The 24706-nt window shown below is 40.8% G+C and overlaps 1 protein-coding gene across 1 annotated transcript in view; it reads right to left on the bottom strand.

The window, feature by feature from the left end:
• The window catches only part of CNTNAP5 (contactin associated protein family member 5), a 289036-nt gene that overhangs the window by 11107 nt on the left and 253223 nt on the right, over positions 1–24706 (bottom strand). Inside the window, exons 18-21 of the mRNA XM_040604535.1 lie at positions 23980–24219; positions 22219–22443; positions 7126–7256; positions 5727–5811 (exon numbers count right to left, since the gene is read on the bottom strand). Coding sequence (XP_040460469.1) covers positions 5727–5811; positions 7126–7256; positions 22219–22443; positions 23980–24219 — 681 coding nt within the window. The remainder of the gene's footprint in view (positions 1–5726; positions 5812–7125; positions 7257–22218; positions 22444–23979; positions 24220–24706) is intronic.

Raw genomic sequence — 24706 nt, 5'->3', positions numbered from 1 at the left:
GAATTTTTGTTTCATTAGGCTTAGCAGAGATAATTTCAGGCGTTCATTTAGTATGTTTTCTTAAAGACAGTTTGTCATCAAAAATGAAGCACTGCTTGGAGTTGTATTGTAAAATTTTTTACGTGTCACAGTTTTTGACATTTAAATCCTAATCTGTCACAACACAGCCAGCCCTATGTGATTTTGCAGGGGCTCAAAATATAATCTATAAAAAGAAGAAAATATGCAAGAATATGGAGAGAGAATGTGCAAAAGAATACATGCTTTTCTCAGGAGCAGACAGCTAAAATCTATTAAAGTAGCAAGAATTCAGACTAAAAATAGAATTCCTGGATAGAAGTAGATGACCTTGGACACAGTATTATTATCAAGAAAATGGGGATGTAAGCATGGTGTTATGATCATATGGTAAATGATATTGCTGTGCAAAAAGTCTGAAAAGATTTGGTCTCCTTTTGATAGACATGATGGCATTATTGGCTTAGAGCTTGGATTGTTTAAAGTGCCTGGGGTTGCAAAACTTTCCTTATTTTAACTACTGCCATCTTGGTCCCAAATGTCTTCCACTTTCATCCTGAAGTGGCCATTTCCATTTTCTTAATGTTTTACTAAGCTACTTGGAGGAAAAACTTTTGAAAGTGCCCCATCATGCACCCAAGAGATGTTTTTCTGGGGTATGGTCCTGCTAAAAAATAGGTATTCAGGGTAAGAAGAGTGCAGCAAAGAGTTTTGCAGTGACCAGAAGAGTCCAGCCAGTATCTCTTGCACCCCTTGGTGTATTGTTTAAAATGCTAGACCACAATATTCTGAGACTGTGTCTTTAAATTTCTCAAGCAAATTGTGATCTTGTGAGCTTAAAAAAGGGAATGACATTCCACCAAAAAAACCCAGACTTAAGTCTTTTCCATAAAAACTCTCTAGAAAGAGGTGTTTCTTAGGGAAACTTTTGTATCTAAGAATTAATGCCAACTTACCCCTTCTGATTTAATTATCCTGTTATCATCTCCCCCAACATAATATCACTCTTGAATGAATTGTTTAGTGTATAGATTGCATTTTCTTCTTGTGAAATTTTAATAAGAAAAGCTATTGTAGAAATCATAAGGATTGTACTGAACCTACATAATGATTTTAATTAAATGACTTTAGAGAAATTTTCTTCTACATACACTTTATATCAAAGCTGAATGCTTCAGTGGAAAGACTCCTACAACTTGAATGTGTTTTAGCTCAGGCTTTTAGAGATAAAAGATATCATGATCATGTGCTAGACTACACAGTTCTTTACATTGCCAGTGTGAGAAGGTCTGCTGATTCATCACTTTGAAGATACAAGTAAATTAGGTCAATATTAATAGGTGTTAAAAAAATCTTTGGAACCTTTTTCTTCAGAATACTCTTGAATCCTTTTCAGTGTTGCCCTTTTACTCTTGTATTACTACACAGCTGGTACACCGAGTTGCACAGAAGCAAATATGCAGACAATGAGATTCACTTCTCTGCATTAATGATTATTTTTCCAGGGACTATAATGGTGAAAGGTTTAGACGTGCTGGGGGAACAATAAGAAGTTTTCAAAGATTCCAACTCCAAAATAAATAAATCATATTTTCCATTGGGATAGTAGTTCTTCCTAGACAAGACCTAAACATATGTGAATATGTCTCTGAGATCAGAGAATGACACAATAATTTAAGTTGAAAGACACCTCTGAAGGTTATGCAGTTCAATCCCTTGCTCAAAGTACAGCCAGCTTCACAGCTAGGTCAGATAGCCAATAGAGCTCATGTGGTTAAATACAGCAGTACGATCTCTTCAAGGAGTACTTAAAGTAAATGAACTGGGACTCTGGTTAAGATTTCACTGAGGCTTTGCCATAAACTCTATCACCCACTTGGGGCCTGAATCCAGTACTCACTAAAGTCCATGGAAAAATTCCCATTGATACTGATGAGCTTTGGACAGGTCCTTTTGTGTCTTGCCTCTACATTTGTGAAGTAAAAATGACAACAAACTACAGGATAATAATAGTTTTCTATTACTGTTGGCTGCTGTGAGGATGAATCCAACAAATGTCTGTTGGTTACTTGAATGCTGCTTCTTTTTACTCCCTTGTCTTCAAAGCCACACTTATATTTAGATTGATCTTTCTAAGGCAGCTATATGGCCCCATTACTGTGGATCTCAACAGCTCACAGCCTTTAATGCTTTTATCCTCCTAGCACCCCTCTGATGTAGGGAAGCTCTATTATCCATGCTTTACTGATAGAGAACAGAGATAGTAAAGCTCAGACTGGTTCCAGGGGGAATAAAATGCCTGCTTACCTTTATATCTGCACATAAATGGCTTGCCCAAGGTCATTCAAGCAGTCTGTAGCAGAGTGTGCGTCCCTGTGTTTTGAATTCCAGGTTAGCCTCCTCTGCCTTAAATGGAGATTTTTTTTCCCTGGAATTCAGAGTTGGGTATAGGGCAGCCATTGGAAAATACAGCAGATTTGAAAAGCAGGAAGAAGTATCAGTGTTTAAGTAGCTTCTGACCAAAAAAAAAGTGTAATGGGGCTGGGGGGGAGGGGTAGGAGGCGGGAAGCACTATTCTTTGAAAACTGGTGACTGTAGAAAAGTGCACTTTTCGAAAGTTCCAGCTGTGTTACAATGATTATCATAAGAAAATCTGGTGAGGAAGAGGTTTCAAGCTTTTATGATGTCTTGCTGGAAGCTCTCTTGGAGATTTATCAGCCAGTGGGAAATGAATGGCGTAGTCAAGAAAGGAGGTGGTATAATCATCTGGTTAAGCAGCCAGGATCAGGCCGTTAGAGCAGGCAAATGAGTAGTGATGTGACAGGGAAGAAAAGAGACAGTTTTTCAGAAGACCATAGCATGTGTATGTAGGACACGAAGAACATTTTTTTATACGGTCCTATCTCAGCGGACACTGAAATGTTCCTAACGAATACCTTTAGGTACCTAAATCCTAGCAGCATCCAACCCAAACACTACAGGAAGTCTAGGACTATTTAAAAACATCACATACCTCTGGAAGACTATGGTTTGCTGAGGGGGTGAACAATGACAAGGAAGAACTTGCAGGATATTGGTTTAGGTCACCAGTATTCACCTTCTGGTGAGTCATTATTAAAAGATAGTATAGTTGAATTTTTATTTATATAATAATATAAATTCTATATGGACATATTTATCTAAGTTCTACATTCCTAAGATGACAAGGCCCAGCTCTCCTTTTAATACAACAAGGCAATACTCTTGGTTTGTAGCTGTTTGGATTTGGGTTTTGTGGGGTTTTTTTTGCCAGTATGGGGCAGTGCAAAACCTGAGTAAGTTCGGAGATGATACAAAACTGGGGAGAGCAGCTGGTAGACCAGATGATTGTGCCACCATTCAGAGAGACATTGGCAGGCTGGAGAAATTGGGAAACAGGAACCTCATAAAGTTGAACAAAGGAAATGCAAAGATCTGCACTTAGGTTAATAACCCCATTCACTGACACTGTTTGGGGCTGACCAGCTGGAAAGCAGCTTTGCCGAGAAAGACATGGGGTCCTGGTGGACACAGCAAGCTGAACACGAGCCAGAAATGTGTCCTTGCAGCAAAGGCAGTCAACGACATCCTGGTATCAAGGGTTGCATTGGGAAGAGCACTGCCAGCAGACAAAGTGACCCTTTCCCCCTACTCTGCGTGAGTGAAACACCGCTGGACTGCTGGGTCCAGTTCTGGGCTTCTCAGCAGAAGACAGGCATGGACTTACTGGAGTGAGTCCAGTGAAGAGCTGCAAAGATAATTAAGGGACTGGAGCACCTTTCATATGAGGAGAGGCTTGACAGAGCTGGGACTGTTCACCATGGAGAGAAGACTCAGGGGGATTTGTGGTTCTGTGGGAGCACAAGGACTCTACTGAGAACAGCTGCAGCTCTAGGATAAAACTTGGAAAATTAAATCCTGACATAAAGGAAAAAGTCTGCAGAAATTCACTTAACATATGAAGAAGAAGCCAAATTAGGACTAGGCTGGAATTAAAGTGACTTATGAGGATGCATTGTGTGATTCCTGGTACATCAATAAGATCACCTGCAACCTGGATGGCCAAGTTTATGGTGTTAGTGTCATTACAGAACATGAACTACTGGTATTATTATTACTATTACTAAAACAAAATCCCAATACACTTTGAGGCAAGAGAGAAAAAACAGAGGGATATATCCATTAAAAGCTGTCTGGAGACAAGTCCATGATGTTCAGTGGAACTGAACATCAGACTTCTGGAGATACATCCGGGCTTTTTTGGCTTTGCAATAACATTGTAGTTGTAAAGTTAATCAGATTTTTGTGACCAAATCTACTTTATCTCCATGATGCTGAGCTGCACCTGATCAGTTTGCTGGCTACATGTTTGAAGGTCTTTCTATGTTCCATCTTGCTGGTTAGAAAAACCTTGGTTTATTGGTTTGGTATCTATAGCTGGAGCTTTAAGTAGAAGCCATGATGAACAATATTCTTTTAGATCAGAGGTCCTCAAACTACAGCCCGCAGGCCGGATACGGCCCCCCCCAGGGTCCTCAATCTGGCCCCCGGTATTTACAGAATTCCCCCGCTGGGGGTTGGGGGGGGGAACCAAGCAGCCACAGATGACTGCCTGCCACTTCATCTGCAAGCCGACCCCCTGTTTAAAAAGTTTGAGGACCCCTGTTTTAGATTTTGGGCACTGTAACTGACTGTTGACAAAATGAGATTTTTAGCTTAGCTCTGACTTGGGTTGAAAAGTGTCAGGTCTCCAGACCTGTTCATAAAGTCTTGGAAGACTGCTGCATTCTGAACAAACATTAAATATAATTAAGGGGAAAATCAGTTCCTGCCCTTAATTTACTTAGAAAAACATGATGCAGAATGCACTAATATCTGTATATACAATTATATCACACAAGTAGACACTAGAGGATGTCTACAATTCCTGTCCGACTACCAGTCCTGTAGACCTTGGGTGCTACTGATAAAACATATGAAATTGTAATAGTGAAACAGATGTCCGGCTTGATATGGAGGTCCAATTCTAACAAACGACTAAAATGCCTATAACCAAGGAAGCTTTTAGAATGTTACTGGGAATAAAGGATACTCTTACATAAAGTAATATAATGTATCTGACAGCAAAATAGAGGAGTTCTACTTTCAAAATTTCAGGTAGAGTTTTTCTGGTCTTGTAATGGCTTTGTAGTGTGGAGGGGTAAAAATCAAGAAGTTCTGTGCATAGAATATGCAAAACTGTGGCCTTGGTGCTAGATGTAATATAAATATTCCTTGTAGAATTCAAATGGAAAAGGACTGGGAGTGAAAAAAAGGATAGAAAGGATGAAGGCTCGCAGTGCTGTTCTTATTGTTAGGAAACAGGGATGGTTTGAGAGAAGCAAGCTGTAGTCAGCAAAATAATATCATTAGCTAAGATGCCACCCTGTGCAGCCACATGGGCAGTATGAATCACTTTACTGGAGGGAGCAATAGCAGAAGTTAATATTGCTATCAGTGCAAACAAGTAAAGCTGCCAAGTTTTTGCATTGATGAGATATACCAACAGGAGTACCAGGATGCTCAGGCCAGCTTTTCCCGCTAAACCAGCCAAACAAAACCCCAATCTTACTAAAAATCCAACACACAGCACAGGTTAACTCCAGTACTATAACAACTGATGAATCGGGAATATTTTCAGTAAAACCTACCTGTGACCTTGCCCAGTGTGAGTGATTTAATGGCCTTAAAATCAGTCTCAGAAAAGTTGTGTTTGAGTTTGAGAACTTGGTCAACCTGGAAGAGGTCAATAAAATTAGTTCATTACAACAGCATGCAGACACCCCTAGATCTCTCTGTACTGCAAACTTCTGGAAGGCTCTCAGCTGCAAATCAGTTAATTCTGCCCCCAAGTGTGATTCAGTTTCTAAAGATAGCAAAGTGAATGTGCTTTGATTTTATCATGAGAAGCTGCAAGATAAACCAGAATAGTCATATAAAGGGCTTTGAAGAAACTTCCCTTGCAGAAAAGCTTAAAATATTTGACACTGAAACCCCCCTGCTTCCCGAAATCCATGTCTAGTCACTTCAGAATACCCTCAAAGGAGGCCTCTCTAGAACTGTATTGTGAAGAATTAGTTCTGCATAGAAGAAAAACACAGTGCAGCAGACAATAGATGAGTGGTACTTGAGGAAAACCCTGGCTTTTAGCATAAGCCTCCTTCCTAGATAATCAGGCCTACCCACCCTAGTTGCGTGCCTACTGTGTTAGCATTTTACCACTGAGACATGGAAACTGTAAAGAAAAACTGTGACGCTCCCTGTGTTTCTGTCTCCTCACTCTATTCCTTAACACATGGCTTCTCTGTAGATTCTGCCACCCATCCCTGTTAAATGGCTGCTGTCCAGATCTAGTGATTTGTTTTGTAATATGAACTGCTATAATTAGCCTCAAAAGGAGCAGTAAGATGGTCCTCTTCTCCCTGCCTTGGAAAAATAGGTGATGCAGGGAAACGAGACAGAGGAGGGTGCTTGTCTCTCGTGAGGCTGTCACAGTCAGCATGGCTTGCTTCTAGCAAAGGGACAGGGTATCATCACACACATGGTGGCTGCACCCTGCGCTCACTCAGCTTTTCCTTCTCTGTGAGAAGATAAGGCAGCTGGGGTCATGTTCTCACTCGGGGCACATACCCCTAAATGAAATTACATTCCCAGGTGCTCATTCCCCAGCTGTTTTTCTCTCTTTGACAGCTTTTTAATGATCCATACTGTGTGCTTCCTCTGGGACTATAGCTCACACAGGCAGGCCTAAGCTCCAGAACCATTCCAGTGGTCCAGAAGAACTTCTGGCCAGCGGTGTTTCCTAATTCACTGACTATCAGAGACAAAGGAAGGATCACTCAGTGGAAAACAACACAGCTGGGCACGCTTTGAAGCTGGTCTGGGTGGAGCTTTGGTTTTAGCTGCAGCCCTGGACCAGCTGCTGGACCAGCTTTGGTTGCACCAGACCAATGTGAAACCTTTGCCTCAGGTGACAGTCAGGTATTGAAATTAGTGGGTCTCTTTGTTGCGTGAAGTATTATTTAACACCCAACATAAGCCACGGCGTACCTGAATGGTGAGCTCTCTGCCTTCTCTGTTAATCTTCAAATGGTGCATCTCTCGGTTGGCAAAATTTCCAGAGTCAATGGTGAAAATGAGGAGCCCATCCTTACTCAGCTTGTATCGGACCTGTAAACTTCCTTAAAAGCAGAGCAAAATCCTACGTATAAAACCTGTGTCAATAATGAGATACTGTTCAATACCTTTACACAATATATAACTCGTTTTCTTTTTATTACAGTGGAGTAAGAAGGCTAAAAAGTCAAGAAAGAGGTTGAAGAAAAATGAAAAAGTTCAAACTGTAATGAAGTGTGAAAAAAAAATGCACTAGAAGAGTTTTCCTTCCTACTAGCTAACAAAGTCTGCTATGGAGACCATAATTTAATTGAGTAACTAACTATATCAAAGGAGAGTGTGTCTGTCTGCAGGTCAGGCATTTAGCACTGCCACAAAAGCTGATCTACACTAGTCGGCTAAGGATCGCTTCCACCAGAGGGCATGCAGGTCTTACACTGTTCTATTAAACTAATATTGGTGGATCTTACTACTCCTTTTCATCAAGATGCAACAGACAATGCAGAAGACAGTGACAACTGTGAGAATTACTACTTAATTTCAAACAGTTAAAGGCCCAAACTCATTATAATTTATATGCAATACAAGCAAAGATATATTGTAAATGATTATACATAAAAAATATTTTTACTTTGGTGTTCTAACATATTTGAGGAAATAAATATAATTCATATAAAAATGAATGCCAAACTTCTCTTTCAGTCTTTGTATCAAAATAGCATTGTGACTTCTGATAAATAACATTACCATAACAAATCAAATGCACAAGAAAACAAGGAATCCAATATGAATTTTAATCCTTTCACAAATGACTACAGGGATAAAAATGCATATGCACACATATATATAATTTAAAAGAACCAATTCTGATAAAATCCTTTCAAGCTTACTTTTCTGGGAATTAAGTAGCAGGGAGAAAAAAAAAAAATCTCTGAACTTTTCAAGCTCTTTTTATGAATCAGCAACCAAAATACAGGGAACAGTGGTACCATAGAGTTAAAAAGCTTTCAGGGGCTACTTAGTTACTGTCTCCAAGGAGAAAAAGAACACTGACAACACCACAACCTTGAGCAAAGGGTCCTTCATTTATTTCCTGTTCTGAAAATCATCACAAAAAAGCCTTTTGTCCCTTTCCATTTCAGCTCTTCTGTTAGCGCGAGTTCAAACCATTCCAAGTATGGCTACGTTCTGTAGAAGGCTGCAGGCAAATGTTTCCTGTGCTGAACGGCAGGGACTGCCTGACTGTCACTAAGGATGTGTTCACACGGTTTTAGCTCTAGGACCAGTTTCAGTGTTTGCAGCAGCAACACTTGCGTGCACATCATGATGCAGCGCCATGTCAGAAAAGCCCATGGTACACCTGCACAAGCTGCTGCATGTGCGTGGTGCGCTGACAGTTATTCAGAGGCACCTCTGACCCCAGAAGCAGTCTGGCTGTTCAACAAGGCGAATGGGCAGTCCTGCCTGGCTCCTGTATTCAGCTGTATTAATGCTGGAAGACTGCTCGCAGGTCCAGAGTTAGTGAGAGAGGACATGGGGCAGTTCTCCTTCACTGCATAGCGTGGATGCATCTGCTCCCTTCAGTCTTCCAAGTCCTGCCTCAGTAAGGTCAGCTCTGTTGTCCTGCAAGCTACTGTAAAACCACTTAATAGCGAGCTTAGAATAAGGTGCAAATTTCCTGCAGCAGGGGAATTTTGCCACCTCTACACAACTCACAGTGAAGTTGATAGTCCTTCCAGATGGACCCAGAGTCCAGTTTAAGATCATCCCTCCTTTTCCCTCACCAGCATGTTTGGCTTCTCGGGCTCCTAAGAGCTGCACTTTTTGTAACATTCAGTGTATCCCAGGTGAGCACTGCTGCTTTCTGAGCTTTGGAGGATAGAAACAGCTTCCAAAAATGAAGGGGAAAATAATAATGAACTACTGGGATGAAGGCTTTTTAGCTGATTAGAGAGGGCGGCTGGATCAGGTGAGCTTTTAAAGTGAAAATCAAAAAAAAGGAGATAAAAGGCATTTACTTTTTCACACGTAGTCATGGATGTTAGAGGAGAATTTGTGAAGAGATCAAGGTCAGTAACAACTGCTAAATTATTCAGTGTGATATTATAGGTCCTGATTCAGCTGCCCTGAATCATACTGCAAGGCTCCCATCCCCTCATTGCATAGCCAGGACAAAGAGCTACTGTCCATCACCATCAATGTCACATTTAAGGTCCAAAATGACACCACAATCTCATTTTCAATGAAAGATACATCAACAGGGAATAACAATGTAAAACATTTTATAAACCACTTTAGAAAGACCTGAGAAAAGAAGTCCATACACAAGGAAGCTATGGGACCTTCTTCAGACTTGTTTGTTAGGGCAGTGGGAGAGTTGATAAAAAATGGAAAACTTGCCTGACCCTGCACACGGCAGCTGAGAAACAGAAGATCACACAGAAGAAGCTGAAACTAAGATGTGATAGTGTAACAGATTGGTCCAAACTAAATCACGTCCCAGCAGAAGTATTTTGTATGCTGCCTCTTACCTGGAGCCTTTGAAAGGGAAGCAATGCAAAAAATGGAAGAGGGCCCAGATTTCACCTGTGACCTTGTACTAGTTGCTTAGTTTGTGAATGCAAAAAAACTTTCTCAACTCTTTTCAAATGCTATGAACACACCAGTATATAAATAGTACTGCTATATTCAGGTGATCAGTGTAGCAACCAGCACGTTTGTGTTCGGAGAGCCAGCAAGATATGCAATCTATCTAGGCTCTCAGGTGCTGCGAACAGGGATCTACCCATTGACTTCATGAGAGTAGCACTGATTTTAAACCAGAAACTGTCCTTAACATTTTTTGGGAGTCAATGGAGGAAGTCCTTGACATCCATTAAGAACAGATCTTACTTTTTTCTAGTGGTACGATTTTACTTTAAATGTTTTGAAGAGATCAGTAAATAGCATCTGATTTTACCAAATTGCTTTAAATTCCAATGGCAACTTTTTTTGGATGGCTACTCTTCAAAACTATTGAATTAAAGTTGGCATTTTGCAAGGGGGAGATTTACATTAATATTAACCAGAAGAACATGAGCTCATCTCTCCAGAGGTTTTGGAATTTGCACCACCATAGCTGAGAGCAGATTCTGGATAGCATTCAGTACCAAAACTTCTTCTGTTTTCAGAGTACAGCAGATTACATTGCCATTTTGCTACTTGACAGGCAAAATAAATGGATTATTAATTAAGATTATTATTAAGAATTTTTTTTATCCTTTGGATTTTCATTATCTGGTCCACTGACTTTCTCTATCTACATCAGCCCAGCATCACTAACTGCAAATAAAAATATGTGCATCAACCAGCTCTATTCTCCCAGCTCTCTAGTCTTTCGATTTTGCATCATTTTTGCCTCACAATAGGGATTCTCGCTAATCATGAGCAGTGTAATTTCTGGTAGACTTGTTGCAGTCATGCCTGTCATCCTCTTTTCAGCTCCCCGTGTCTGAGCATGCACACCTGGAGTGCCATAATGCTCAAGCAATGCACTACCTGTTGTGTTTTCTTCCTTCTCTAATGTATGTGGAATTGCTGAAGGTAATTTCTATTAAGCACATAAAAGAGGGAGGGAAGGAAAGAAAGAGGTATCATGCTTTTGGCCTTAGGCTGGAAAACTTTACCAGCATAATTTTGTGCATATTACCTCAGCAGTGTTAGGTAAGAGTAGATTCACACTTGATTATTATAGTCATCTTTTTCAGCTTCAAATTCTGCAGACTGCAGATCAGCATGCAGATATGCTGTGCTGGCTCCAGAACAGCCCGAGAGGGGAGCAGGCACACTATAGCCACAGTGTCACACAGTGCAGCGTGGCCTCTTTTCACCACTTCTGGGCGACATGAGTCCGCACGGGCTGCTGTGCTACTGTGATGAGACCACTACCAATATCAAAGCTGGCTTGCTACATTACTGTGGTCTTCGGTGTGTAACCTGCAATACTGTAGTCCATGACTTAGGGATGAACCACGTCTCTCTACTGAGGTCAACAGCTACATTTTAACAGGGGTTCCCCATGTGCAGAGAGAGGTTCTGGGAAACAGACCAAAGGGCAGTATTTATGCCATCCCATGCTGGTGACTAGGTTGGGGATAATTTCCTGAAACAAAACACTCCAGAGACACTCTTTCAGTGGCGATGGAGGCCAGGGTTAGTACTTGCTAGGAGTACACTAATGACCAGCATCAGCAAAACCAGCTTCCAGGCAGCTACAGGAACAGCATGGTGTTCTCAAACTGCTTCTGTCTTTTTGCTGAGGACAAGAAAGATGTAGTAGCAGCTCTTAAGTATAGTGGTAACAAGGACATTAAACTAGTTAGAGATTTCAAAATGTTCAGCCTTAGGACCAAAAATATATTCTCAAACTCAACAGCATGAGAAACACCTTGGCCATGATGTTGCATGTTCTATGTCCAGACCCTTTTCTGACTGAACACATCAACAGGAGGGTTGTCTTTCTTTTGCCTGTGTCTACAGCAGTGCCTGAGTGGAATGTCAGAAACATCTGGTGGCTTTGTGGCCTAAGCCCACTAACTTTATATTCATTCTGGACTGTCAAAGCTTGTGTTGAAAATAAAATAGCAATTTTAAAATCATCAGCTGGAAAAGGGAGCATGGGAAAATATTACAGAGAGTGTTCTAGCTCAGAAAAAGACTTCCTGGCTTGAAAGACCTCACCCAGCACTAGGTATTTGGCAAAAAGGTTAAAGCAGCTCTGCAGAAAACAAAAAACTTGGATACCAGGAACTTGGTCTGTAAATCCATCATGCATAAGCAAGGTTCTTGTCACATGTCACCAGGACCACAAGTCTGGTGTCATTTAGTCTTCAAGAACCAAACAGCAAGCAAGGGAATATGTCCTTGGAGTCTGACACTTCTCTGCAGGACCTTCATTTACAGAAGCTGGTTTTAAATGAGCCCAGACTGAACCAAACACCTCCACCAACTTCAGCAGCACTTTCTAATGACTTAAACTGGCTGGACCAGCTGGCAAGACACCTTGCACTGCTCAGAGAAGCTGAGATTCATTCAGGGAGCACATGTGAGTGGCACACATAAAACATACAACTTTATCACGACCACGTAACAATAGGAAAGATAATTTAAATCAGGGCAGCTGACAACTCTGATTTGGAAGAAATGTGTACATATAAAATAACAGAACACTGCATCAGGAAAAGGGCCTTGGACTACCTGTGGATTTCCCATTGCCTCAGAGGCACGCAGAAACAAAGGAGTTTAGAAACAACAGAACATCTTACAGCTGTCACAAACCAGCAGTCACCGTCATCAGACTGTAAGGTGTTAACTACACCACTGCATCCACCCTCAACACTCACCTGGGCTATAGCTAAAAGGGAAAATAATTAAGGAAGGCACCAATTAAAAAAAGGATGGAATATATCAGCGAGGCTACTGATGTTGCTATTATGAGAAAAAAAAAATATCCCAGAAAGTAATTTTAAGCTCATATAGTGGAAATGTTTTCTCATTCCTGATTGCAGAACAGCACATGACAGTTTTCAGTCATCTCTACCACAAAATACCTCTCTGGCAACTTGCACAGCTTCAGCGTGACACTGTCCCTCTTCATAGCCTAGATACATAAAAATGAATCTCCGTTTCCTCGGTTAGGAGCAGCTGGCTAAGAAACCTGCTCCTTAATTAGCAGCTTCTCCCCAGGGATATTTACTCAGTAAATTTACTCTTCAGTGGAAGTGCCCTGGTGATTTGAATGAACAGGGCCCATCTCTCCAGTGTTCAGCGGTGTTTAACTAAGGAAGTACTTGCACATTTTTCAGAGGTGACTCTTGCTATTTGTTTTGCATGGAGAAAACAAAAAGGTGAAGCTGTTGAACATGTTTGCTGATATGATTACTCAGCTATTGCATTTGCTTAGGTGACACTGTTTAATAGGGTTTAAAAAAAAAGTCGATCCCCCCAACTTGAATGCCTCCCACTCTAATGCTTGAGACATTCAGGACTTAAGAACTACAGGCAGGCCATTCTGTACTAACAAAAACCACTTCTATGTTGCATTTCTTCAACTTGGAAAAAACCCACACCCCCAAAAGGCCCTAAAGGAGCCTATCTGGAAGCACATGACCTCAGTTCACTTTACAATCCTGCTAGTCAGCTGGAGCCAGATTGAGAATGTCACTTAAACATCAACAAGTGTAGCCAGCTCCCGCATGACTGACAAATGTGTTTAACATTCGTAGACATCTCATTCCCACCAGCAGCCAGCTGGCTTAACATAGGCTGACCAGCAATTAAAAAGGAACTGGCAGATGCTTCTTGCTCCAAAGCTAGAAAATGTTGCAAGTCTAAAAGATGACCCAGAGGACCAAAGTCATAGAGCTACCATGCACATACCGAGTGGCTTAAAGACAGGGCTTATTCCAGCGATTTTAAAGGGAAACTCATCTAAACAAAACAGCCCACATCCATGCCGAAGTGGCTGGGCCTAAAACGGGAATAGAACTAACTCATGGATGTGGGACAATACTAAACACTGTCTCTCCAGGTTAGCTTATGGGTAAGCATACACGCTGGTGTATTTGTGTACCCTGCAGGTGATGGACAGAGCCCTGCCACAATTTGGGATCTACCAGCTTGATGACAGCTGACAAATTGTCTTCCTTCATTGTGTCACAGTTTATCTGTTGGTGAAATAGATGAATGTCAACATCCTTTGGAAAATTACATAAAACCTCTGGGTTTCAGCGATTTAAAAAAATATTACGTCGTTATCATTATTGCTTTATTCCTAGTTACTTCTTTCTGGTGAAGGAACTGATTGCTGTTTCTTTTACAAAGTGATGCTACATTAATTATCTTTTTTCCCCCTGAAGGTGGAAGATGAAGGAAGGAGCTGAGGGCATCAGATGCAGTTAAATCTCCCTGAAATTACTTGCTTTCTGATGGTGAGATTTATTCTGGTAAATTTTAATCTGTACCTTTTTTACACATTTTGTGGAATTTTGAAAGTCACCTCAAGACCCTTAATTAACAAAAGCTATCTGTATGATACTCTTCAGTCTGCTGCTCAGATCTCTCCTCCTGTCTTTTAACACACGCTGGATACCATTAGCCTACTCATGGTAGGCTACATTCAGTAGGCCCTATGGTTTACTCACCTTTGTATGTGGAAGAATCTTACCTGGCTTTCATCTCACACTGTACTTTTCGTTTAAGAGTAGTGTAGCAGCCAGGCTGGCAGGAAGAGTTTTTATTCTTTAGCCAGTGAATGAAATAAAGAGTATCATCCTATGAATTTTATCTCAAAAGTTCAACCTGGCTTTGCAAATTATGCATCTTCCCTAACTGTGTGAACAGCTTGCAGGCAGAAAAGACTGAGATCCTGTGTTGTGATACCCGGAGGAATTCATACTAACCTGCCCTCACCGAGATCCTGGCTCATAGATTCCGTTCTTTTCCTAATATCTTTCAACTGTTCCTGTTTGAGTTTTGGCAGTACAAATACCTGTTCAAGCAAGGACTTGTTTCACACTGACCTAACAAATAACCATAATGTTCAGAATAAGAACATGGAAAAAACAGACTGAACAGAAAAAAAAAGCAGCAATCAATTTGAACACTACATGATGTCTGTGGAAGAGAAGAGCTAGCAATACTGTTTTAAATACAACTAGAGAAGAATAATCATACGCTTCTCTTCTCAAACCTCCTTTTTGTTCTTGACTCATAATAAAGACATCACAGAATTTGTGGGTTAATGGTTTTCTGAGGTTAATGATCCTTGTTTGTGTTGAGCTTTACAGACACTGCCTGGCTGGTCACAAATCTCTGGGAAATGTTCTGCTCCTCTGACCAGTAAGTCCATCTACTAAGCACAGCCTGTTTCATAGGTTATGTCAGCTCTGTCACTGGAGAAGTTGGATCCTTTAATCAGTGATCCCCTCCTGATTATAGCAAACTCTCAAGGGAAATCTTTGAGTTTCATAAAAAGCCATAACCATTGGCATACAAAGAACTGACTTATGTTCTTAAGTCATCTAATGGAAAAATTAGAGGAAGGATGAAACATTTACTTAGTAACAATCCTAGTACAAGAACCATATAATGGTAGCATTATGATGAATTTTTCTGCAGCAAAATATGTGCTTATATACATATACTTTCACTACTTCACCTTCAAATGCATCATACTTCTGCGATCTGTCACAGAATCATAGAACGGCTGATGTTGGAAGAGACCTCTGAGGTCATGCCATCCACCCCCTGCCCCCCACTCAGGCAGGGACACTTAGAGCTGGCTGCCCAGGGCCATGTTCAGATGGCTTTTGAGTATTTCCATGGATGAAGACTTCATAATTTGCTACAAGTTGTGTCAGTGCTCAGTCATCCCCATAGTAAAAAAAAGTTTCCTGACCTGCATGTGTTTCAGTTTGTGCCCATTGCTTCTTGATTGGCCTTGAAAAGCCATCTGTCGGCTCCCTCAGCACTCCTGGGTGCACCCTGCCAGGGCCCATGGATTTATGTATGCCCAGTTTGCTTAAGCATTCCCTGATCTGATCCTCTTCCACCAAGTGTACATCTTCCTTGCTCCAGACTTCTCCCCTGGTCTCAACCTAGGATTCCTGAAGGCAAATCTCAGTCGTAAGGATTAAGGCGTAAACACCCAATTTCATCAGAGAAGGACAAAGTCACCTTTTCATTACCCAGCCGGCATAACTTGTGTGTTATGAGAAAAAACCACATACTAATAGGGACACTACGAGCAAGATAGAGAAGAAAGTTTCCTTGGACTCAGGTTTTTTCAAGTAGTATTATCTTGGGCTTTGTGCTGTTTGGAAACAGCTACAGTGCTCCAAGGCAACGCCTGAGCCAGCAGTTCTACTGGGCTACAGCTCTCACTACACAGCTCTCATGTCCACAACACAGATAATTCACAATTTAAGGATAACTGAAAAGTTGCTACTATCAATTCTCAGGGCTAAACATTTTGGCAAAAATAGTTCTAAGACTGTAATTTCAGAATTATTGAAGAGCATATATGTATCAAGCATCTATTTAAACATAGAAGTTTGCGACCTTCTGTCCTTCCTCCCCACCCTTTTCAGGACAGCTCCACAGATATCCAACAACAAAAATGACTTTTCAACTGCAAAAATTGAGCTAGGAACCGATGTCCTCTAGGAAATGAACACCTCCTCCAAGCAAATGGGAATATGTGCCTTCTTCCTAGTTGATTATTTGCAGCCAGTGGTCTGGGGTTTTATGCCAGATACCGGTGAGTTCAAAGTCAGTCTATATACATGCAGAGCACAGATCAATTATTAATTGCACGCTCAACCTTTCCTGCTCAATGTAATTCAATTATAGTTCCCTTGTTTTTCCCTTGTGGGTCTCTAGAACATCTCTTGACCCTTCAGTATGGCAAAATAATCTTCATAAGTACAAACATGTCCATGAATTCAGCTAATGAGGCAGATCTTTCAGTTCTCTCCTCTTGGAAAGCAGATAAAGAAATCTGCCGGTCCTTGGCTGAATGTTGTCGCCGCTTCTCCTTTCCAGTTAGTTTTGCATACTTAAGAGATTTAGTGCCATATGCTAAAACAAACAAAAAGAGCTGGGTTTGGGTGCCAAGTTCACCTCTTCCTGCAAAGAATTTTTAGTGTTGGATTTGAACTGAGAACTCTAAGCAGCATTCCTATTTTCTGTGATGTGTGCTTACAAGCAGAGAATCATCCAAGGCACCAGAGCTGTTTATACCCACAGGAGTTTCTCTGTTTACATAAGGACACTGGTTGGGAGATCTTCTGCCATCCCAACCCTATTTACTCACGGTGCCACAGCCAGCTTCCCATTTACAGGCCATGGGGAAGATTTCTTTTACATTCACCATTCCCACTCAGACTCTCACCGGCCCCTCACTCAGTAAATAACATAAGCTTTCAGGGCCAACTACAACAATTGCTTGAAGTTGTATTTAGAAGATATATAGTCCTATCTGCCATATGAAATCACGTAATGGCTGTGAATAGACTGGGGTTGCCCCTCAGTCACTCACAGACAGTTGCTTGAAAACTAGTCTCCTCAACAAAGCTGTCTTCTGCACTTCTGATCTGTTAAAAATAACTGTACCTGAAGCTTGGCACTATTTTCCACTTCAGTCACATAAATTGTGCAGGTTGTTTAATGGGTGTTCGAAGTCTATAAGCCAGAAGGTGCTCTCAAAAAAAGACAATAGTGCTAGCAATAGTATAGCCTAGAGGGTCTTTCTGCCACAGTTATGTTAGCTACGTGGTACCCACATCCCAAAACATAAACCCGCAAGGTAGTAAAGCTAAAGAACCAGAAAAATCACCTCCAAAACCCACCTCAGTGTTTCAGTAAGTTTTCCACAATTATTTTAGTTTTGCCCCACTGAACTCCAGAGCACACAGCGTGAATGGAATCAAAAGATTCTTTGTCTCAAAGATTGAACTAGATTTTTTACCTTTCTTTCCAATGAATGACAATAGTTTTGGGTTTGCTTGAGAAAAGTTGCTGGAAATGCAGTTCAACAGACTTGTAAAGCAGAAACAGCAAGGAGAATTTACATGTCTTCAACAGAAAGGCTACTTCTGACTTAGAGACAGGAGGAGCTTACAGCAGATTTCTAGTTTATTAAAAAAAAACAACAACCCACCCAGTAGCTTCTCACTGATGACATTTGCTTATTTTTTGTACGGTATTAATTCAGCTTAGCTCTATTACAGATTTTGTTTTCTTTTCGCATTTACTTCATGTGTCAACTGATTTCAAGACCTTATAGGACAGGGCAGATAGGACTTGATCTAGGTCCTGCTATTTTCTGAGTATCAGAAACTTAACAGAAGAATTACTCAAGCTGCTTTCATTTGTACTTTTGTTTTTAACTATGTTTTTTCCTTCTCTTTAATCTTTCCTATGCGATTTCAGAGTCCTGCTTTACAAAAGATTTTGAGAACAGAGCTCACTGTGATGGCAATAGGTACTGGATAGAAACGAAGAAAAAAATACTGAAATTGTTTAGTTTCTTATGAGATCAGATAATAAATACAGATAAATTTTCAATCACTGTTTGAGATTCTATCTCTTTTCTTCCATCTGGCTATCTGCTGTTTTTCTGGATCAGGTATTGTATTGTTTCCACAGAGGAAGCCAACAACATGGAGAATCAAAGACTTGGGAAAACATTTTCTAGACAATATACTTCATCATATTCATATAATATTTGATTATTTGCAGGGGGGGAGGAAGAACAGAGCATGGAGAAGCAGCAACAGCTTTTCTCCCCCATCAATTATTATCTTTAGGGATTAAGACAAAGATAATAGTGCTAAGGTACTGGTAACTTGCTGAAATCTCTGTAGATGCAAAAATGTACAGTGAAAATTTAGCCTGGGAAAGAAAAAAATACTACTTTCTTTGCAGTAGCTTCCCATGATATCAAAACCTTCTGTGGACTGACCCACTGAAAAGGCTAATTAGAGATGTTTACCCATTTTCTGTAGCTTAGTAATGAGCACTATAACTTGAATTTTCTGCAGCACTGATATTAAAAAAGCACTGTCAAGTATTACAGTACTGCTAATCTTTTGGATGTGGGATCAATGGGACTATGTGAGCTTTACATACCACATATGTATATATCTATATACACATATAAATGCCCATCTATATACATGTACACATACCCATCTATATACAATGCATACACATCAATGTACGTGTGTAATTTGAAACTCCATGGGTACAATATTAAGACTGGGGAGGACAATGCTAAGTTATTGCCTGCAATTGTCAAAGATTTAGAAGCATAACTATTAACTAATGGCAGAAAGAATCCCTAAGTCATCTTTAAAAACATCAGCTTTTGAAAACTTACCCATAAGCTGCCAGGACATGAGCCAATTGATCAGAGGCAAGAACAACCTTGTGATATAGACAAGTTCTTTGGGTGGGAACCATTTCTAGAAATATTAGCTGCTAGATCCTATTGAGCATCTCATTTTATAGAAGGAGGTAATCAGTATAGGTCTAGAGTTGTGTCTTCTACATTGACGTATGGTGGTACCCAACATCTGTCATAACTTTTATCTCCTTCATGAACCACCTGCCCTCTAAGGCTCCAAGCACTGCAGGGACCTTGTGTGTGGACAGCATTGATCTGGATGGGTGAAGCCACAAGTGGGCATGTGGAGATTTTATTTCCTTTCCCCGACCTGACACTGGCCTGTTTGATCTCTAAATGAATCATTTTGCTACCACAATTCTAGTGTCTCAATCAATACGTACTGTATGTTCTGATGATAGGAACTTCTTTACAGACTCTCAGTACAAAGTGTATTGGCATTAAATATGATTAAATTAATTTTACCAAACCCAATTGATTTTACAGGTAATATTTCACACCTGACTGCATTAGACCATAGCTGCCTATACAAGTTCACTTTCATATAAACCCCTTTTAATACAGTCTAACTACGAATAACCCTTGCAGACACTTTCACTTCTTTTATGTTAAATATTTAACGCTAGAAGTCTGAAGTACCAGAAATATTCTTCTCATTGTCACTCTTATTAACTAATAATTTGCCTAATTATTTTGTGGCTAATAGAAAAAAGAAATAACAAGATACACAAGTAGTAGCTTGAAAAATACTTACAAAAGGTGAAGCATTAACATAGGTTGTTCCAGTATAATTTCTTAACAAGTGGAAAGGGTCTTGGGGCTATGGCAAAGAATATTCCTGTTCACCTCTCAAGTGAGAATGCCCATTCCCATTTCACCAGGAGCCTAACCTTTATTTAGCCTATCAGTTATCCAGCAGGGACCTGCTCAGGTCCTACTACACACTGCCAGACTCAGCAAGCTTCGTTGAAAATGAGCCAATAAGAGACTGAATCGCGCTCCCTTTTAATGCTACAAAGGACATTGTTATTCATAGTCCAGTAACTTTATGGCAAGCATAAACCTCTTGGAGGAAGAAAGAGTAACATATCTCAACATTATTTTCATTGGAATAATTTCAATTCCAACAAGACCAAAAAATAAGAGGATAAGAGATTTAAAAAAATTATTACATTTGGGACAAAAGGCAAGGAATATACATGCTGAAATGATTGTCTTGAAAAAATGACACAGTAGCATGCACAGATCCAACCCTGAAAGTGACTTTCAGGAGTTAACTAAGGTCAGCTCAGGAGTTAATCAAGGTCAGCTAGTTCTCTTAATAATTCTTTGCACATTCATAGTGCAGAGTTTTGGAGCCTGACATCTCACCAACCCTCTAAACTACTGCTATCTTCATTTTACAAGCAAGTAAATAGAGATACAAGTCTGAGAAAACCACCATTGTTTCATTTGCCTGAGTGTGCTGAGAGCTGCTCTACATAATTTCCAGAAGCACTGAGTTTCTATCTCTATCTGAACCAAAGGGGAGACCTGCAGATGGTGCAGCCACAACGAAAGGCTTATCTCTGCTCCCGCTGAGCTGCTACAAGAGATGATCCCAGTGTCCTAATCCCAACCCCTTTCGCAATCACCATTAGAGTCTCCCCTTCCAGAACTTCACAATTATAGCCTGCTTATGATTGTACTCCATCAATAAAAGTCAATTGGCTCATGTTTCTAAGGTCATTTTACACTACTCTGGCAGCAATGAAGGTGCTTTAAATTGATATTCCATTTTCACTCACTTTAGGGCTACTTTTGATTGCCTCAGTGGCATCAAGAGACCCAAGTGTAACTGAGAAGCAGATTCCAAGGTTTCACCCTCAGCAGGAGCAAACCTCTGCCACCCTGGAGCTACACATTGGAATATTCATATTTCTGAAAATCATAATCACTTCCCTCCGAGAGCAAAGCAGAGATGGAAGTCTGGGACTGGGTGGGAGAGGAAAGAGGGTTTCCGTAGTAGTCCCACCGCACTGCTGCACCTTTGGTTAGGGGAGATGGGTCCAGACTGATACTGTCCCAGCTGCTCCTCCCAGGGATTTGGATACTCATCCCATACCAGCCTGAATGCTAGCTGGTATTATGATGACATAACTAGGAGATAAACCAGTGCAAAGCCCATACAGAGAATAAAACTTCTTTTTTTTGTTTCCCCCTTATAGTTTCATTTGATGGTACTTGAAAGCTTACCTACTTTGGAATTCACACACTTTCAGAGTGGTCTGGGTCGTTGGGTCAAAAGTACATATTCAACCACATAGCATTAACTTTCTATTGTTCTGCCACAGGCTAGTGACTCACCAATACGCTTACTCATCACTTCCAGTGCTCCAGTGCCTGATAACTCTTGAATAATTCAAACATCCCCATTTGTCTAGGATGATGTTTGTCTGGAGTGAGTTTTCTGAAAGCACTGCAAGAACTCAGGAGCCAGAATCTTACTGAGAAGACATAGGGACTAAACCCCTAAAATCTTTACATGATTTCAAAAACTCCCCACACCATGTGCCTTTTAACAGAAAACAGATTTACAGGTCGTGTTTTGGTCAGTGAACCTAGAAAATGTTGACATTTTCTGGCGCTTTAATATTCAGGTGTGCTAGCCATACTCCATTGAAACAACCCAGTGAAGAGCAATGCAAAAGGTTAAACTGTACTATATTTCTGCACCGAGTGCTCTTGTACATTCATGGTATTTCTCATTCCCTTATCTTGGAGGCCTAATGAATCTCAGTGTGGAATAAATAGCAAGGAATTGCTATTGTACGGTCTTGCCAAATGAAAGTCAAAGCACATTTTAAGCCCCAACAACATGATTATTCAAAGACTGAATAGGCAAGTGTGGCACCGAATGCCAAATAAAGGGATATAAATAAGAGTGATGGCCATTTGCATGAGCTGAATACCATGAAGTTGATAAAGTTGCAGACACAGAAATGAACTTAAATCAGTGCAGAATTCTATATTATTCTCCCAAAAAAACACTTAACACAGTTATACTGGTGTCCCTTTGGTAGCAAATCAAGAGCACTTACCATTCTTGGAGAGGATCACAGCCAAATATTCATGAAAGTAGGTGTTGATGTACAGCAGAAGGCTTGGAGTATGCGCTGTGAGAAAGCTAAATGCAATATTTTCCTTGGACATGACAGCATCCGCATAAATGGCAGAGCTTGGGGTACTTGCATTTTTTGTGACAGGATAAGGTTCTTGGAAAATATAGGTAATGGAAGTGCCGGCTTCAAACACTGCAGAAACCTCTGAAAGCAGATATACACCAAGGGAATAATTTCAGTTACTGCATTTTCAGATCCCCCAGACAGGCATGGACATGAGGTGACTGTCTTGGAAGCAGACAACTGCTCCTGACCCAGCTGACATCACTGTTCCTTGGTTTGGACAAGCAGCATGTCCTTCCTTACAGTCTGTCTGTCTGGCACAGAGAAGGACAGTGTATGGGCACAGGCCTCTAAATTCAGCTATTTAAGTGCTGGAATCAGATCTCCACAACATGGAACAGGCCAAAATGTCTGTCAGCCAAACAAATGCCCAGTTCACCATCTTCTGACAGCCGACAGGTAAGGCAGTATTTTGTCTTGCCCCCGCAAAAGACAACATATTTGTCCTTTCCAGTCTCCTGTTTAAACAAAGTCATTATTAAAGCAACACATTGACTCAAAGAAAGCCAGTCCGGGAAGCTGTCTTTGGTAGCTCCAGAAGAAGAAAAACATCTACCTGTGCATGCTCAGATCCCAAGAACTTGTGTCTTCAATAATCACGGCATAGTCTGGCCATGAAATACAGGTGTGATAAAAGCATTTTTTTCTAATGTGAGGCATAGTGAAGTCAGGATGGTGATATCTTCAGCTACAGACCAACTGCAAGTACTTTCCCCCGTAAAGCAGCTCCACCTCCACAGCAGCATCCCCTAACAGGGCACTGTGCGGTTATTTGTTACACCTCTAGTGGCACTGGTGTCAAACCCTCAGCTCCTGCTAGTGAGCACAGCTCCGGTACAACTAAGTGGATTTACACTGGCAGATGATGTGCCCCACTCAGTAACCCTGCTGCGTTTGTGAGGTGAGGGGCAGCCATGGAAATTAAAACACTCACATTGCACCTTGTTGTTATGGAGCAGGAGTTTTGCCAGTTCCTTCCACTCCCAAAGAGCATGCTGTATCTACATTGGATCTTTATTTGCCCTGCTCCTTTTTCTGGTTTTGGCAACATCTCCTGTGAGCCACCAGAAAGGTTCAGTGAGGACACATTCACCAGAGACCAAACCATGTGAACCATTTTTCTCCTGAATATTTCATGCTTATTTTTAAAATCTCTTAAAATTTGGATGGGTTGTCACAGGAATGGCAAAAAACCGTAAGATGACTACCTCTTTTTGTCACACCATTGCCCCAAAACTCTGTAAAGAAAAGCTCTGAAGATTTTGTTAACGTGGATGAAGTTTAAAAACGGGCAAACTAAACATTCAGGCATGGGCAGGCAACTGTTATGAAAAATTTCAGCCCTATTTGTTAATGACTTACCCAACTTATATGCAATTGAATACAGGAATCATAGTGGGATATAGTTGGTAACTTTAATAGTACAACTATCAGCATTTTAATTTCTGGGGCCATCACTGAAATCCACAAAAGGAGGCATTACAGCCTGCTCAGGAGAAGTGCTTAGTAATGCTAAAGGGACAGCTGATATTAGAACTTCTTGTAACATGGGGGACACAAAGCTGACAAAGATGAAACTGTGCTGTAATTCAGAGACCACTAGGGACTTTGGCCCACCTTCCTTGCAGAAAGGTCCTTCGTAGGCTGAGTTGGTACAGTCACAGGAGTAACCATTATACTTCTCCACACACTTTCCTCCATTATGGCACAGGTTACCATAACTGCTGCAATGTCCTGGACATCCAGGTTTAACACCAGGTGTCATTTTAGCTCTCTCTTCAAGGTCAAGTTTCTGCCCATTTAAATGCAGAGATCGAATGCATCCCAAAAAGCCCTTTTGTCTGGAAGCTGTTCCCCCTGAAAAAGAGAAAAAAGGACATTCATTCTTTGGTGAGTGTGCACAGTAATCAAAGTCCTGAAGTCCAATCCAGAGATACAAACATGAATCCATGAATTTTTTAAAATATTATCTATTACATCAATGCATACAGTGGTAAAAGATGACAGATGGACAGCCCTGGAAACTAAAGGTGTCTATTTATCTTTACGGAAGGACTAAAAAGCTGTATGTGACACTTTTCTTCTTGTCATTCTTCTCTTTCCTGCCTTATCTACTGCCCTGTCTGGCATTTAAACTGCAAATTCATTTGGGAAGAAGATTAGCTTTGTTATCGTACGTCTGCATATCATCTAATACATGAGAAACCCAAACCTAAAATGTTCTTTTTTCTATTTGTTGCCATAGTACAAAGTATAAATAACACCCTAATCCCAACAGCAGGTGAGTTACAAATGCTGATGGGTCCAGATAGCAGGGATGAATCATGTTCAGCACCAGACCTGC

This window comes from Falco naumanni, chromosome 8 (assembly GCF_017639655.2).
Source record: "Falco naumanni isolate bFalNau1 chromosome 8, bFalNau1.pat, whole genome shotgun sequence".
Taxonomy (NCBI): domain Eukaryota; kingdom Metazoa; phylum Chordata; class Aves; order Falconiformes; family Falconidae; genus Falco; species Falco naumanni.
The sequence above is the reverse complement of the archived record's forward strand: the minus strand, read 5'-3'. Positions and strand labels throughout refer to the sequence as shown.